Here is a 17,760-nt window from a genome sequence, read left to right as displayed (position 1 = left end):
ATTGCTGGAGTGGATTAGTTATCATGGGAGTGGGTTAGTTATTATGGAGTGGGTTAGTTATTATGGAGTGGGTTAGTTATCATGGGAGTAAGTTAGTTATCCTGGGAGTGGGTTATTGTGGGAGTGGGTTAGTTATTGTGGGAGTGAGTTAGTTATCATGGGAGTGGGTTAGTTATTATGGAGTGGGTTAGTTATCATGGGAGCGAGTTAGTTATCATGGGAGTGGGTTAGTTATTGTGAGAGTGGGTTAGTTATTATGGGAGTGGGTTAGTTATCATGGATGTGGGTTATTGTGGGAGTGGGTTAGTTATTGTGGGAGTGAGTTAGTTATCATGGGAGTGGGTTAGTTATTATGGAGTGGGTTAGTTATCATGGGAGCGAGTTAGTTATCATGGGAGTGGGTTAGTTATTGTGAGAGTGGGTTAGTTATTATGGGAGTGGGTTAGTTATCATGGATGTGGGTTATTGTGGGAGTGGGTTAGTTATTGTGGGAGTAAGTTAGTTATCATGGGAGTGAGTTAGTTATCATGGGAGTGGGTTAGTTATTGTGAGAGTGGGTTAGTTATTATGGGAGTGGGTTAGTTATCATGGATGTGGGTTATTGTGGGAGTGGGCTAGTTATTGTGGGAGTGAGTTAGTTATCATGGGAGTGGGTTAGTTATTGCGGGTTAGTTATTGGGTTTGTGGTTGCGAGAGTGGGTTTGTTATCAAAGTGAGCCCAGGTATCTCTTGCTCGTGTTCTCTTGTCCTCTCCTGCCCTTCCGCTGTCTACCATGGGATGACACAAGAAGATCCTCACCAGATGTGGGCCCCTCGACCTTGGGCTTCCCAGCCTCCACAATGGTAAGAAATCAGTTTCTTTTCTTTATAAATTACTCAGTCTGTGGTGTTCTGTTATAGCAACATGCAATGGACTAACACACACAGTTTTCTGATTTGTTAAATAGGAGAATAGTCATACCAGCCACATAGAGTGTTAAAAATAATGCAGGTTGTGTTGAAAGACTGCCTGGACCACAGCACATGTTAAGTAGTGACTACCATAAACTTATTATTGCTATTACAGTTATTGTAATGACTGCTTCTGGGTCTTTGCTCAAATTGTTTACCTATGTAAAATATTGTTTGCTTTCAGATTTGCTGGTTGAAAGCTCACAGTGGTAGATTAAAAGTAGCCACAAGGCTGGCCGCGGTGGCTCATGCCTGTAATTCCAGCACTTTGGGAGGCTGAGGTGGGCGGATCACGAGGTCAGGAGATCAAGACCATCCTGGCCAACATGGTGTAACCCCGTCTCTACTAAAAATACAAAAAAGCTGGGCATGGTGGCCCATGCCTGTATTCCCAGCTACTCAGGAGGCTGAGGCAGGAAAATCGCTTGAACCCAGGAGATGGAGTTTGCAGTGAGCCCAGATTGTGCCACTGCACTCCAGCCTGGCGACAGAGCGAGACTTCGTCTCAAAAAAGAAAAAAAAGAAAGAAAAGGCCACAAATCCTTTCTACTCCTCCAATGAAGAAGTAGAGCCTAAGACTCTTCCCACACTGATGCACTTGACTTGGTCATGTGACTTGCTTCAACCAATAAGACATTAGGAAATGTGATGCAAGTAGATCCGTGAAAAGTCCTTATGCACTGGGACCTGCCCATTTTGAATGCTGCCCTGGACCTGCTGTGCCGTAAGGAAGTCTGTCTAGCTTCCTGGAGGATAAAGAGGCCATGTGAAGAACAAGGGACCCCAGCCCACAGCCAGCATTGGCCACCAGACATGTGAATGGGGCCATCTTGCCCCCTCTCACACTTCCATCTGTCATTTGGTATGACTGCATGAGTGAAGCCAGGTGAGATTAGCAGAATTCCCAGATTGTCAATCCACAGAATTGTAAGAGAGAGTCGGTAAACTTGGAATAGTTTGTTACGCAGCGACAGATAACTGATACATTCACCCATTCATCAAGGTTGAGTTCTTCAGCTGTCTTGTCCCAGAATATTTCCGAGACTTCTCTCAACCTGAAATTTGTCTCTCCACCTCCTGTAATCACACAGTACCTTGTAATGGTAGCACTTAATAAAGTCTGCCTTCACTGAGGTTATTTGTGCAGGAATGCTTCTGACTCTGGCCTGTGAGAGCTGGACCCCTCCACGTCCTACATCCTTGCTCAGCACAGAACTCTGCCTAGGTGGATCCTAGTAGTCTGGCTCCTACTTATCAGGAGCTTGGGGCGCCAGTGAGAACCTGGCCTGCCTCAGTACAGGCACAGCCACCTAGGTTGGCAGGGAGAGACCCTCTTGGGTCTGAGGTCCAGTAGGCCACGGATTTGTCTAAAGTCCTGCCCCACTTGGGTCCTCCCCCTCCATCTTACCTTCCGGCCGTGGTAGCCCTGGATCCCTGGATCTCCCTGAGGAAACAAAGAGAAGGCCATAAGAGCTTTTTATTTCCCCGCCAAACTTTGACTTGTGCTGTTCCCTACACAAGACTATCCCTCTTCCTCTCAATGACTCCGAGTCCCACTGCCCCTTCAACACCCATCTCCAGCCTTCCCAGGAGCAACAGCCCTTAGCTTCCTCTGAGGCCAACACAGATGGTTCTACTCTTGAGAACAAACTCCACTTTGCAGAGGCTGAGGAATGGTGGGAAGACTCACTTGGGTAGAGTCCCAGGAGACCTGACTCTGTTGAACATGGATGAACAAGTCTCTTTCCCCCAGGGCTCTTAGCTTCTGCATTCATAAAATAGTTGGGCACAATCAGTGCTTGGCATCTTCTTGTCCCCAGAGCCCCAGGGTCCCCAGCTTCAAAGGGAGAGCCTGTTTGACACTGTGGGCTTCTGGGTGAGGGTTCACAGGAGACTGGATGACCCTAGAGGTCTCTTCCCATTCTGACACCTTACAAAATACCATTTTATTGGGATATCGTGATGGTGTTCTGAGCATGAGCTTACAGTTTCCAGCTAGATGCTATGCTCCTTGGAGGGTGGACTGTGCCTTCAATGCCAGCCCGTAGCACCTGCTTCATTGGCCTGAGCACACAAGAGGTGCAATTCTTATTGGAACCAAATTAGTTCCTAAGAGAAGGGTAGTGTTTTGGAACTTGGTCAAGCTTGATTCATCTCTCAGCTGAGACCCCTCTCCTCTTCTGGCTCAGTCACCTTCTGTGCTGCCTCCCCTTCCCTCCTGCAGGGAATTCTCCCACCTGTTCAATGCATCACCCAGAAGGACACTCACCTTTGGTCCAGGAGGCCCAGGTAAGCCCTGTGTAAGCAAAAAAAAAAGGTGAGTGGAACTGGTTTCCATTGGTAAATGGTTGGGGCTAGCCATACTTACAGTGGACCCTGGGGGAAGAGTAGCCCCTAATAGCTATGGCGAAAGAATGGGCATGCTACCCAACAGCTCTAGGGGATCCCAGAAGGGGATCTGAAACCTGCTGAGGGCACGTGGGGATAACAGGCTTATGTCCCTCTTTGCAGTCATGTGGGCGTCATGGACAACTCTGCTGTGTGCGCTCATGGAAAGTAGGTCAGCAGCATCATGCTGAATTGAGTGTGGTTTTGTCCAGATCCTCACTCACCCACCTCCTAACTGGAGCCCCTCCCTAGAAAGCCAGCCTTGCCCAGCAGAGCCTTGGTTTTGCCCTTGGTCCTGCCTGATGGCAGAGGGGCCCTCTGTCTCCTCCTGCCCAGGGTACTGTGGGCATGGCAGCTGGCCACAGTGAGGTGGTGTGAGCTGAGGGAGAGGCCAGGGAAGGCTGGCTCCACCGCAGCCTCGTGTGTAGATGTGGACAGCAAGCGTGGGCTGGAGAAAGCCTTGATGCCTGAGTGGTCTGTTGCAATTGGTTTAAAAAACATGCTCTCTGGTTTTCTTTTTCCTTTGGTTGTTGTTGTTGTTATAAACAACCCAACAAAGAAAACCACCTGGCGTGGGTTCAGTAAGCGAGAACCCAATGTGTTGGGAGGGGTGGGGTGGAAAGGGCGGCGGTCAGCAAAAAGTGAATTTTGAGCACTTTTTCGCTTTCTTGGCTTAGTTTGGTTGAATTTCCTGTTTCCCTTTCTTTCAGGTTTTCTCATCTAAAAACTGGTGGAAATAAGATAAATCCCCCTCTCTGGGGTGCTGGGGAGAAGTTGGGGAAAAATTTAAAATTCACTGCAGGGGTCAAACATTGCAGGGGTCACCGTGCTGGCCTTCCCAGCCAAGGTGGGTGCCCTGCTGGGACATGGCTGTTGTCCAGCCCAGGGAGCCCCTAGAACAGGCTTCGAGATTGAAAGCTGGGCAGCCAAGGGGTCCAGACATGCAACCAGGCCATCTAGAATGTGGCCGCATACACAGAGGACTGTTCGTTGGGGACGTTCTGGCCTAGCGATTCCACCTCTGGGACTCTGTTCCAGCAAAACTATCAGAGATACAAATAAACATTGTTTCTTTGTCGATGTTCCACTCTTTTCATAATGAATTTATGGTGCTTTTGTGGTAAGAAGGAAAAACAGGTTTGTTTTGGTTTTTCTACCATGTGGGAAAAACGTGATTAAAAAGGCATTTTGCCCTTTGCCTGCCTCTCCAATACCATTAGTCTTATGGGTTGGTGGAAGCCCCGTTTTCTCTGAAGTCTGGATACCCACCAAGTTATTCTGTCCTGGGGCTTTGTTGTACTAAATTGGGCTGGGAAAGAGTGGAGTCTTAGCTAGGGCTTGATCATGGGTGACTTGGTGACCACCGGGCTTGACCTGTCACTTGAATGTGGTCCAGTCTGGAGAGGTGCCAGTTGGCCTCTCTGGAGCCCTCCAGGCAGTAGCCCTGCAGGCCCTGCAGGCTTGACACATCCTCAGGCTTGGCATGGGGCTCTCAGCTGACTGGACCTTCAGCTCAGCTGGCAGGTAGCCCAGCAGTGTGAAACCCACACACACCCCTGGAAGGCCTGATCATTGGGGTGCCAGGTAGTTGGCTGAAACCTCCATACCTCCTTCAAAATCCACTGCCCCTGACTCAGGTTTTCCTAAGGTGCTCAGGGAGAGCCATCAGAGGTGCCCTTGGGAATTCTCTTTCCAAATTCCCCTCTGCTGGGGCTAGGAATGGGGCAGTCCATTAGTGGTCTCCTCCCTGGAAGGCAGGGGACATGTCCCGAGCTGTGTTTCAGAGCCAGAGTGCAACAGATGGTGAGTGTGATGGGAAGGAGTAGCCCCTTGTGTGCTTCACCCACATCCAATGGCCTTGCCAAGATATTTCTGCCTTTTTTAGGGGACCCACTGTCTATTCAAAGTTAGGAGACTTCCAGAGAATTCTTGGGACAAGTCTTGAAGAAGAGAGGAAGGGGATACTTACGGGTGGCCCCATAGGCCCTGGCAGTCCTGGGTGCCCCAGAGGTCCACTTGGTCCAGGGGGTCCTGGGGGCCCTGGTGGACCTTGGATGCTGGCCTGGCTCTGTTCACCCTGAGGTTTGTGAAAACGAATGTTAGAGGGAAGGCCCTCAGAGCTGCAGACCGGCTCCCTCCCTACTGCCATGCACCCCGTGAAGGCCTGCTGTGATTTCTGCTGGGAAGGCAGTGGTGATGGGGGGGAAGATGGTGGCATGATGGTGATGATGCTGTGGTGCTGGTGATGACATGCAGGGCTGGTGGCAGGGAGAAGAAGGCCAAGACATTAGGTCCCCAAAGGTGGGGCTTCCAAAGAGGACTTGCTGCACAGAGCAGCCACATAGAGAGACGTTCTGCAGGTGGCAGAGGCAGAGGAGTGGGTGAGAGATAGCCCCTGGCCCAACCAAAGGCCTGCGCCCACCCTGGCCAGATGGCCTGAATCTTTGGCCTGGGCTTACATCTGTCACCTTCCCTGTGTGGCGAGGCACACGGTCTCCCCAAGCCCCAGCCTCTCAGCCACAGAATGGGAACAATAGCCCTCATCTCCTGTCTCAGCTTTTTGCTGTTTTGACTATCTGCCCCAGAGGATCAAATGGGATCCTTAGGTCAAAGCCCATGGAATTTTGTTTGGCTCACTAAACAACCGAGCAAGAGACTTTACGTACAAAATTTGGACTGGTGGCTTCTGATGAAACACTGGGGACCCTGGCTGTGCTGGGCCCACATTCCTATGTCCAAGGAGTGGCTGACCTTTAAGTGGGGCCTGAGTTCTCTGGCTGCTTTTGTCCTCTCCCTCCTACCCCTTGTCACACACAGCCTGCTTCTGTTACTTAGGGGATCTACCTGGCCTCAGAGGGTAGTTGAGCCTCGGTTTCGTTGAAAGAGTTTGGAAGCTGTGTGGAAGTGCTTTATGCTGTGTGGGGAGGCTGTTATCATTCCCTTGTCTCCTCAGCCACCTGCTCTGAGCCCAGCCTGCACCACACACCATGCCTGTCCCCAGAGTGGACTGTGAGCCCAGGGAGGTAGGGATGGCATCACATTCCCCTGGGAGGAGGAGACGGCCTGGTACTCATGACCCAGATCTCAGGGCAGGGGCAAGGCAGAGTCATCCTGGATCTAAACCAACTTTGGTTCCCTGGTTTATTATTTTCTGTTTTTGTTTGTTTGTTTTGATGGAGTTTCACTCTTTGTTGCCCAAGCTGGAGTGCAGTGGCATGATCTCGGCTTACCACAACCTCCACCTGCCGGATTCAAGCGATTCTCCTGCCTCAGCCTCCCGAATAGCTGGGATTACAGGTGCATGCCACCATGCCCAGCTAATTTTTGTATTTTTAGTAGAAACGGGGTTTCACCATGTTGGTCAGGCTGGTCTCAAACTCCTGACCTCATGATCCAACTACCTTGTCCTCTCAAAGTGTTGGGATTACAGGCGTGAGCCACGGTGCCCAGCCTGGTTCATTATTTGATAAATGACCTCTTGGGTCAATCTGGGCTTAGCTCTTGTGAGGAGGGGCCCATCCCTGCAGATGGGCTGAAGCAGAACTTCCTGGCAGGTGTGGGAGCTCCGGGCTGGATGCTGGGGGATGCAGGTGGCTGGGGTTCCAGGCCGGCCCACCTTTCTCAGAGGATCTCAGCAAGCCCCTATGACACACTGGGTCTCCTGCTTCCTCATGTGAGGAGGGCAGCTGATGATGCTTGCTGCAAACTCTAGAGGGAAGCCATGGTGATAAACGGGAGTGTACAACCTGGGAATGAGAAATGTAAGCTTTCAGCAAGACCTGCTGGCACCAGCTTTCGGCTGGAACACCTGTGGGCAGATGGCATCCAGCAGCATCACTCTGGGATCCAGGCCTTATCCTGCCACACTCTCTGAGAAGCCACTTTAGGGGTCAGGGTGTCAGTGGCAGAGGAGGCAGGTGCTGAAATCACTTTGGCAGCTGCCCTGCCTGCAGGTCCCCTACCCGGCTGCATGCTGGTCATTGATAAGTCTCAGGCGGCACTGTCTCTTCTGAACCGAGGAAGGCTTCACTAAGCCTCAGGCCTTAAGGGGGGACCAGTGCAGCCTCCTTTTCAACTACATTAAATCTGATTCAGCTGCTTGGGTCCCGGAACCTCCTCAGAATTCTGTACTTTGTGTGTTTATATTTTCATGGTGTTTCTACATTCACAAGATGGGGGAGGCTTAGTCTGAAGCAAACTCCCGAGGTCCTTTCTGACTGTGAAATTCTAGAATCTTCACAACGTCATAAGTCTTACGTTGCAGAAGAGAAAACTGAAGCTCTAAGAAGTTGAATTCCCTGATCAAAATCACACGGGAATTCAGGGTGGTGCCAGGACCCCAACTTGGAACTTCAGACTCTTCCTGTTCTTTCCAAAGAAGTCCCCAGCAGAAAGGGCTCACCGTCTACTCTTTCTGCACTTTGGAAATAACCTCCAGCGCCATCTGCCAAGCACATCATATCTCATGTAAAGTTTCCTTTTTCAGTGAATCTTAGACCCAATGTTTAAGCGGCTTGCAGAGCCTGTAAAATCAATATTGGTTTATTGATAGGAAATGGACAAACATTTTTATGTCCCATCATGGCCGACAGTGTAAAAAACCTGATTCTGGAGGCAGAGTCTGCAGCAGGCAGCTCAGAGGTACCTTGTCTTCTTTCTCTACTTTGGACAGCAGGTCAGGGTAGTACAAAAAGTTCTGGCTTAACCTCTTGCTCTTGAAAAGGGCGGCAGTAACGTGCAGCAGCCAGGACGGAATCCTGCACCCCTCTCAATTTCTTCCTTTGCAAAGCGGGGATAATGAGGTGGCTGGTGTGGGGAATGCATGAGATAATTTGCGTAGAATTCTCACAACAATGCCTGGAACCCAGCAAGAGCTCAACAAAGAACAGCTGATACAGCTAAGGCCTGGAGGTCGCCGTTGGGGCCCCGGAGAGCGGCTATTCTGAGAGTGTGGACGCAGCTCTCCTGAAACAGGGTCCGGTACAGGCTGGGGTGGGTGACAGGGGTGGGCCTGGTGCTTCTCCGAGCTGCCAGCGGGCCTCCAGAGTAACCATGCTCCAGTGAGCACTCGGGCGCATGGAGGCTCTCGAGGATTTGGCTGGCGTAAGGTGATACATGGCCTGCAGGCTCGGGTGGCACTGAAGTCACGTGTCCCTCTGTATTTTTAGCTGTTAATTGGAGGGAGTTTTCAGCCTTGTTCAATCAGGTGCCTAAACATCCAGGTCCTTGGGCTCCTGAATGTTGAGTCAGGCCGGATGGTGACTCGAGGCTTTACGGTCAGGCTTTAGAAAGCAGGTCAGAGCCCTGCCACTGCTAGTGTCCCTGTGCCGGACGGGGGAACCCAGTGCAGTGTGAGAAAGGCGAGGAACACGGCAGGCCACTCGGCCTGGAATCAAGCTGTGGTGTCTTGAGGAGCAGCGGCCTGATGGCTTTGCTGTTTGTGATCTGCCCCTGTCCCACCTCCTTGAGCTCAGAAGGCAGGAAGAAGGAAGCAGTTGCCCACAACGTTGGCTGCGGACTACATTCCCTCCACAGATTCCCTTCCCTTGCTCCCCAAACTCAGGTTACAAGGGGTCAGATGCTAAGCAGTCTACTCTTCTAAGCAGAGAGGAGTTAGGTCCAGCCGAGAGAGCCCTGGATGGAGGGTCTGAAGACCTGACTTCAATTCCAATTCTGTTTCAATGCCAGTTTCAATTCTGCCTCTTACTGTTAGTATAATCTTGGGCAAATCAATTCACTTCTCTGAGCCTCAGTTTCCTTATCTCCAAAATATGGATACTAGTAATAATAACTGCTAACAATTATGTTTCTTAAACTGTGCCAGGAACTATTCCAAGTGCTTTACATATCAACAAAAGCCCTATGAAATAGACACCATTATTATCCGTATTTTATAGATGAGAAAGCTGGGGCACAGAGAGGTCAAGTAACTTGTCCCAAATCACACAGCTAGTTACAGGCAGAGAGACTGGGTACAAATTTCTGCTCTGCAATGCACTGGCTGTGTGACCTTGGCAACTTGGTTAACCTCTCTGAGCCTTGATTTCCTCATCTGTGAAATAAGGATGATCATGCCTAATTCATTAAACTGTTGGAGAATTAAATATAACCAGGTGTGTGAAATGGGTAACAGGGTGCCTGGCACACACTGACAGCTCTTGTTGGTGGCTGTTACGAGTAATCATTGTGTGGTGGTAGTTGTGAGTCTCCTGAGGTGTGTGTGTATTTCCATGTCTATGGCATACGTGGACCTATTTTTGTCTAATTTAATTTCACTGAATTGGAGTGAGGTTCTGGCTTTGTCTACAGCCCCAGCAGGTTTGCCAGGCCCCTCAGGAAAGCCACACATGGTCTGGACAAACGGGAAGTGTCTACCTGGAACGTCCGCCTTTTTATGACCGGGGGTGGAGCCAGTCGCACTGAATTGAGGAGAGGCAGCAGCTGAGGAGAAAGATGAGTTGGAGGGCCAGAGGGCAAAGGCCAAAGATCCCAGTATTCAGATCGATGCCGAAAGTCGCCAGGAGGGCAGGGCAGCCGAGAGGGACCAGAGCAGAGGAAGAGAGAAGAGAGATTAGCATGCACATGAGCAGCGGGAGGAAGGAGTGGACAGAGTACTCTCCTGGCTTGAGGGTGCAGAGCGGAGCTTGTCCTTGGATGGCACAGCTGTCCCTTGGGAGGAGCTGTGGCCATCACCCGGCCTCGCACTCCAGGTCAGAGTTTGGGGTGCTGGCCAGCAGCCCCCGGAATGGGACAGTGCCCCCTGCCATGGCCAGGCTTGCCCTCTGTGGCCATGCTGGGCTGCAGAGGCTACTGGACATGCAGTCTAACATTGCACTGCTGGCCCCACCCGTCCCTGCTCGCTGGACAGAAGGGAGCCGACTCAGAGGCTCTGGCCGGGGAGCCACCAGGCCAGCAAAATTGATACTTGAAGCTGGGCTGGTGTGCGGCTGGTGGGTTCTTTTTTTGGTTGAGCAAGAAAGGCTGGTGTCAGCACATCTGGGAGGATGGTCAAGGGCAGTGCCAAGCCCGGCTCCTTGGGCTGAGCTGGCTGAGGGTGCGGCCAGTGTGGGCACATGCTAAGTGCTGCTGAGGGCTCACCCTGGGGCTGGAGGGCCTGGAAAATAGAGGCTGGGCAAAGATGCCTCCAGAAAGTTCAACCACGTTTTTGAGGGAGGCAACTTGCCATCCTATTATCTAATGTGATTTTCATTTCTGGAAATTCTTGCAGCTTCCAGTCCCTCTACCGATTGAATCCGAGCAACCCGTGGCTTTAGGAGGTCCTTAGAGCCCACGTGAAAATAAAAAGATGGCATATACTGTCATCAGCCGCTTGTTTTTGAAAGCACTTAAAGCACAAGCGACTCCCAGGATGAGCATTACGAATCAGGAGCTGCTTGGGCTGCGAGTGTGCCCAGCTGGGGATCGGGAGCCCAAGTGTGGCCTTTCCAGGTTGCAGCTGCTGCCTTCTGGGGCAGCGGTCGCACACAGAGCTCCACCTGCTCCCGCTGCCAGGGCCTGGGGATGTGCAATGTTGGGCTGTATGTTCAGGAAGCCTCTCAGGGGAGAGGGGCCAGGAGACCTTCCGGAACCTACAAACCTTCAGGGAAATTATCTGGCTGGAGCGCAGAGCTGCTGGCATGCTGCTTAGGCACTCCTAGTTTGGGAGGGGATGGAGTTGGCAGAGACAGGGCAACAGGGAACATGAGGGAGAGCCCACAGACACCAGCTCCCCTGCTCCCCACCCCTCTCCTCTCCCTTCTTGGGGAAGCCACAGGCTGGAATGGAGGAAGAGTCACCTGAATCTCTTGGTGTCTTCTGGGCCTCGAGACCTGCCACCCCAACCCTGCCTGCAGACCTCTTGGAAAGCCAACAGATCTCTAGAAGCCCTCTGATTTTCTACCCTCTTTAAATAAACTTGCTCTGCCCCTCAGCTGGGACCCCAAATCTACTCCCCCACCCCACACCTGACATGTTCCCCAGAATGCCACTGTCAGGAGGCCCTGTTTCACTGCACCCTGTGGCCAGGGGTCTTCTCCAACCTTCTGTCACTACGCCCTTCCCTGTCCTTGCGTTGGGCTGAGGGGCAGAGAGCCCTGTACCCACCCCACCCCAAGCACTCACTAAGGACAGGTGACACACTACCAAAGCCTCTGCTGTTGTGTTGTCTTTTGTGCTGGGGGATGTTGTCTTTCTTTCGGGTAACATAACAATCCTGTGAGCCCATCGTTTCAAATAAACACAGCTGACCTTCTATTATTGTATCAGGATCAGGCTGCCTGGAACACTAGGGCCCCTGCATCCCTGGAGCACGTGCCGCTGACGGGCTGGCTCTGCACTGCTGCCGGCCTGCCTGCCTCCCTCAGCCCAGGCCCAGCACTGCCGCAGCCTCAAACCCATCCCAGCCTCTCACGTACCAGGCTCACAGTGGTTCCCTTGCCCAGGAATCCAGAGCTCAGGCCTGCCTTCCAGCCTTCCGAGGGTCTGGGCAGAGGCTGGACCCTGTTAGCATGGCCCTCCTGACAGCCTTCTAGAGTCAAGCTAACGCTGAGCCTTGCTTATGTCTGTCGCCGCTCCCAAAATCCCACTACCTGGACTGGCTGGCAGAAGTGGGCAGCCAGGGAAGCTGAGCACCATGAGGCATGTGACAGAGGGGAGGGACACCTGAAGATGCCCATCCTCCATCCCTGCTGTCCAGGTCTGGGAGCAACGAGGCCGATCCACAAAATGGGGGCATTTTTTTTGGGCCCAGCTCACTGGGGCTCCTGCTGGAGGAAGCTGTGCATATCTTGCTCTCCCCTGTCCCAAGTTGGACCCTGCTGCTGGAACACAAGTGTGAAGGTTCCTAACAGGACAGCAGCAGTCTTTTGGGTTCTGTATCTTGGGGTGGAGCAAGGAAAAGGAAGGAGCAGGTGGGGGTGGGCAGAGCAACCATCTCAGCCTGAAATTCCCACCCTGCTTAGAGAAGGGCTTCCTCTGATCTTAAAGAGGCCAAGGAGAGACTTTATCCTTGAATTGCTACAGTCAGTCCCTGATTATCTCCCATTATTGAGGTTTGGATCTGAAATACCATCATCTGATACAATGACTAATCTCAAAGTCCCACTTTTTTGGCCACGGCTACGCTACCAGACACCCCCCTTCCTCCCCCCCACCACTTGCTGGATGGGTGGGGAGTCAAACAGACTCACACAATCCGTGCTGCCTCGGAGGGCAATGTGCAGAGGAGCCACAGAGCTCCAGACGCACAGCAAGAGCCTCCAACATGCCGAGTCGGACGTACATACAAAGGGGCAGATGTACAGACACGCACAGGTGATGAGCGGCTCCACACGGCACGTGGCCAGAAAAACACATCAGCTGCTCCCGCCAGACACACCGCCACCCCAATCCCCGCTCTTTGACGAGCTGAGTGCAGAGGGCACTGGGTACTCCTGTTCCTCCACACTCTGTTAGGAACTGGAGACCCCAGGGAGATGAGCCTGGGCTGGGGGCTACAACCTGGGGATGGATTAAAGGGCTCTGCTCAGTTTTAGGGGTTCACTTACCCGGTGTGGGTACTCTCCACACTGACCCTGGGAAGGAGAGGGAAGGGGAAAGGGGTGTTAGGCACTTGCTGGGGCACCTGTCTCTCAGGCACCCCCAGGGCTTCAGGACATGCCTCACATCTCATCACTCACCAGCCCTTCTGCTCTAGTTTTGTTCTGAGCCCTCCGAGGCAGAACTAAGTCCCTCCCTTGCCCCTGGCAAGCAGCAGGGAAGAAACTTCCAGGGCCTGCCTGGAAGTGGCCCCATGGAGCCGAGGGGCGAGGCTTCGCTTTACACCAGTTGCCATGTGGCAGAGTCGGGAGTTATGCTCCATGCCTAGCTAAAGGTTGACCCTCTATGCAAGTCCACCTGACAGCCCTGAACAGGAGCCCCTGGATGGGAGCAGCTGGCACCGTGGGGATCCCCAAGCCACCTTCTCTGAGCTGGGAGTGTCAGGCCCCTGTACCGGCCACCTAGGGGCAAGCACAGCAGAGTCTCTATCAGAAATTCAACAACACAGAGAGGGCGGGAGGCCAGGCCAGTGGTTTACAGATTGATGCTTCAGAATCCCAGAGGCTCATGGAGGTGTCAGGGAACACCGTGGGGTGACAGCTGGGAGGGGCCAGAAAGAGGCCGAAGAGGGCCAGGCTCCAGGAGGACCCCTGGAAAAAGATGTCACCTGGGCCAGGCTCCAAGAGGAACCCTCACTCCAAGAAAAAGATGTCACCAGGAACGGCGTCAACTGAATCTATTATGCCGCCCCTCAGGGTCTGTCAATTAAAACTAAAGTTTGAAAATAACCACTATTGACCCCTTTCTGCCGGTTGGGAGGCCATTTCCTGAGATGGCACCTCTAGGAAACCTCCATTGCTCTTACCTTTTCTCCTTTTTGTCCCTGAGGTCCCTACAAAGAGACGGAGATGAGAGAGTTAGAAACCAAAGCTAAGGTCACAGCCATCCAAAGCTTCTCTGCTGGGAAGTAGAAGGATGAGGTACCAACCGGCTGTCCTGGGGGCCCTGTCAGACCCTGTGGGAAGCAAACACACACAGGTCAGTGGGCAGACAGAAGACGACCGACTGGGGACACCTGCCTGGGTAGAGATTGGGGCTTTTCAGAATGCCCGGAATCCCGAGGGCTGAGCTCTGCCAGCCATGGCCAGGTCTTCCCATGCCCACCACGTTCAAGGTGGTGTGGCCTCATCTGCAGAGCATCAGCTTCTTCACCCCCCAGTGGGCAGGACTAGGGGCTGTGATGAAGGACAGATGGCATCTTTCATCCATTCCTCCAACCACCAGCATCTCATGGGCCAGCTATGGAGGGGCTGCACCTAGATGTCAGGGAGTTTTCTGCTCCATGGGACACCCTGCCTCTTGCACACCAAGCCTCTGGGAGATACTAGTGCATTCCATCTCCTGCCTCCCAGGCTGCAGTGAAGCCCACTGAACCAGAGAGGTTCTGGCCTGGGGGGCTGGGCCAGTGTCTCAGACACTGGGAGCCTTGGAGAAACCTTCAGCAAAAAAAAGGAAGCAGGAAATTGGCAACTGAAGCCATGTTCTGGACTTCTTCAAGGAATATAAGGGGCCTTGGCTGGGCGCGGTGGCTCACGCCCTTAATCTCAGCACTTTGGGAGGCCGAGGCGGGCGGATCACCTGAGGTCAGGAGTCTGAGACCAGACTGACCAACATGGAGAAATGCTGTCTCTACTAAAAATACAAAAATTAGCTGGGCATGGTGGCACATCCCTGTAATCCCAGCTACTTGGGAGGCTGAGGCAGGAGAATCGCTTGAACCCAGGAGGTGAAGGTTGCATGAGCTGAGATCGCACCCTGCACTCCAACCCGGGCAACAAGAGTGAGACTCAATCTTAAAAAAAAAGAGGGGTTGGTTTTGAGATTTGCTTCAAGGCTGTCTTGTCCGCACAGGGCCAGGAAAGGAGCCGGGGTCGGGAGGGACCCTTGCTGTCTGAGGAGGGCCCAGCACACCCTGGCTATCTTAGTAGGGTGCACTCAGGCTGGTATGGGGGGAAGAGGAGAAAACAAATGCCTTATGAGTTGAGGATCCACTCTTAGGCTGGCTCTTCAGGTGTGTGTCTGTGAGGGAGATGCTCGTGTCTGCTCCAGCTCCCGAGCGGGGTGACAGAGACAAGGCCCCGTGGCTTAGCAAATGGTGGCACTGGGACAGGAGCCCAGGTTTGTCTGATTGCCAACGTCCAGCTGTTTCCACTCCACCAAATGCTCAGAACTGGGCCAAACCTTGGGAGTCAGAGCTTCTAGACTTGGCTAGAGCCATTAGCCCATCCCTTTGAACCACCATCTTGGGGCCTGTGAGGACCCACCTGCTGGACCAGTCTCTCTGAGGTCTGAAGCACTGCAGATCCCCATGGGCGGGTCCATCTGGGAGGTGGCCGCAGCATGCTGTGATATGCAAGAGCCTTGCTCCTGCTCCCGACTTGCCAACTGGGCCACCTCCAAACTGGGAAACTCCCAAGAGCATCATTGGAAGGGAGAAGTGGCCTTTGGGACCATCCATATGGCACTCCCAGCCCACGTGGCTGGCCAAGTATTTATTTTTTAGTGTTTTATTGAGACAGGGTCTCGTTCTATTGCCCAGACTGGAGTGTAGTGGTGCAACCTCAGCTCACTGCAGCCTCTGCCTCCTGGGTTCACGTGATCTTCCCACCTCTGCCTCACAACTGGCTGGTACTATAGGCACACACCACCATGCTGGCTAACTTTTCTATTTTTTTTTTTTTTTTATGTAGAGACAGGGTTTTGCCATGGTGCCCAGGCTGCTCTCAGACTCCCAGACTCAAACAATCTGCCTGTGTTGGCCTCCCAAAGTGCTGGGATTACAGGTGTGAGCCACTGTGCTCAGCCTGGCAGAGTGTTTAGAGTGAAGTTTTGCTGCACGTGATTCATCTGGCAGGAAACCCAGGCCGAGACCACAGGTGACCAGGTCATCCTCTGTCAGGATAGACATATAGGTGTGATGGGGGAGAGGCAGGTGGAGTTTCAGGACTGCAGAGACTTGACAATTGAGACCAGACATCCCAAGCAGTGGCCCAGGGGACAGTTGTGGTCTCATAGGGATTTCATTTGTCCCACATGATTTTATTTCAACTAGTTGCCAACACTTAAGAGCAAGCAGAGTGCAAATAAAAATCTGGATTTCAAGTTTCTCTTAATTATGCCAAGGCCCAAAACCACACGGCACCAGTAATCTCCAGCCGGGCAGCGCCCGCCCCTTTAAGGGCCATGGCCACGGCTGACGTGCTCAGCACTTGCCACCAGCCCTCCACTAACCACCACTGAAGCACAGCTAAGGCGCCTGACTGCTTCTCGTGTGCCAGGCGTGTTCTGAGTGCTCCTCGCTCTTCCGACAGCCCTGTGGGTGAGTTTGGACTCAGTCCAGGCCCTGCTTTACAGCCCTTATGTCATTCCTGAGTCTCAGACCCCCCGTCCTGTCTACCCTGCAGCTGCACATTGTACAACTGTGTCTTCCCAACACCTCAACATCTTATTTCAGGTTCTTGGGAATAATGTGAAGTGGGTAAGGTACAGGGGACTCCCTTTCAACAAGTGAGGACACAGGTTAAACGCATGAGGGCGAGTGCCAGTGCCCTAGTAGGACACCAGCAGAGGGGACAGCATCTGGGGTGGAAGATGAACAGATGAAGAACAGACCAAGGTAATGAAGCTGGACAGTGGTGGGCAACTAACAGCTTGGGTCCCCATGCCAAGCCAAACAGGAGTCGCATGGCTCTGTGGCCTGTCAGATTTGATGAGGCAGGCAGGGGACCGATCCCACTGATGTCGGCTCATGGGAGAGGGGGCGGGCCTGCCTTTTCTGTTGAGTTAGCTCTCATCCCCGAACAGACGGGTGGTCAAGAGCATGGGGCAGAGGAACGGTGTGGGCAGGGTGAGGGCAGGAAGAGGGGCCCCATGGAAGGACCCTGGAGGAAGGGTCCCTTTCCTCTAGGACAAAGTGCCGGCAGCTGAGAGGAGGTGTGATTGAGGGGTAAGACCCCACTGCATGGGTCTGAATCTCAGCTCTGGTATTTAGGAGCTTTGTGACCTCAGGCAATGCACTTCAACACTCTGTGCCTCAATTTCCCCTCTTGTGAAGTGGGGATAAGCTGTTATGAGGATGACAGAATGGTGCCTATAGGATGACCATTATTATTACTTCTGGGGGACCATGGGCTACCTTAGGGTAGCATAAGGCTGCCAGAGAGGGAAAAAGGGCAGGGGATGGGGGCTGAAGGGGTAAGTGCCCCAAACCCTTTATGGCTCTGTAACAATGTGGCATGGCAGTTTATTCCTGCCTCCATCCCCACTACACCATGCATGTGCACAGCATGCCTAGGAACGGGCTCGGGGCAGGAGGAAAGTGCATTTGCAGTGGAGGCAGCTGTGATGGAGAGGAAACCTTGCTGGGGGTCCTGGATTCCAATGTCAGTTCTTCCACCCACTGCCTCCTCTCCCCATGCCTTCCTGGGAGTTTCTGTTTGGAGGTTGGGCCAGTTGGCAAGTCGGAAGCAGGAGAAAGGGCTTCCCCTCCACATCACAGCACCCTGTGGCCACCGCCCAGATGGATCTGCCCAGGGAACTGGAGTGCTTCAGGCCCCAAAAAGGTGGAGAAACAACAGTTGCTACCGGCCAGGTGTGCACGCTCTCTGGATCTCCCATCCTCATGCTTCAGATGGAGAAGCCCCTGCCCATCTCTCCTCCCTGAACATTGATATGAGGATCCAGGGCATGTGGCTTACATAGCTAGGGAGTGACCAGCACGGGCAGCCACTCCTGCTGTCCCTGCGGGACCTGCTTTGCAGTGCTTGGCTGTGCCTGTGAGGCCAGGCCAACCCCCACCCATCTCGAGAAGGCAGGAAATCTGGG

The 17,760-nt window shown here is 53.0% G+C and overlaps 1 protein-coding gene across 10 annotated transcripts in view; it reads right to left on the bottom strand.

Moving 5' to 3' along the window:
* Window positions 1-17,760, bottom strand: part of COL13A1 (collagen type XIII alpha 1 chain) — a 78,933-nt gene that overhangs the window by 51,510 nt on the left and 9,663 nt on the right. For 5 of the 10 annotated variants that reach the window (XM_064374233.1, XM_064374223.1, XM_064374229.1 and 2 more), the window contains exons 5-11: window positions 13,865-13,891; window positions 13,742-13,768; window positions 12,885-12,911; window positions 9,715-9,780; window positions 5,309-5,416; window positions 3,221-3,247; window positions 2,360-2,395 (exon numbers count right to left, since the gene is read on the bottom strand). In XM_064374233.1, coding sequence (XP_064230303.1) covers window positions 2,360-2,395; window positions 3,221-3,247; window positions 5,309-5,416; window positions 9,715-9,780; window positions 12,885-12,911; window positions 13,742-13,768; window positions 13,865-13,891 — 318 coding nt within the window. Of the gene's footprint in view, window positions 1-2,359; window positions 2,396-3,220; window positions 3,248-5,308; window positions 5,417-9,714; window positions 9,781-10,936; window positions 10,994-12,884; window positions 12,912-13,741; window positions 13,769-13,864; window positions 13,892-17,760 lie in introns of all 10 variants that reach the window. The other 5 variants (XM_064374224.1, XM_064374225.1, XM_064374227.1 and 2 more) reach the window with 5 other exon arrangements.

The sequence above is a fragment of the Aotus nancymaae genome, unplaced genomic scaffold (genome assembly GCF_030222135.1).
Source record: "Aotus nancymaae isolate 86718 unplaced genomic scaffold, 86718_ANA_hifiasm-v0.15.2.pri h1tg000010l, whole genome shotgun sequence".
NCBI lineage: Eukaryota > Metazoa > Chordata > Mammalia > Primates > Aotidae > Aotus > Aotus nancymaae.
The sequence above is the reverse complement of the archived record's forward strand: the minus strand, read 5'-3'. Positions and strand labels throughout refer to the sequence as shown.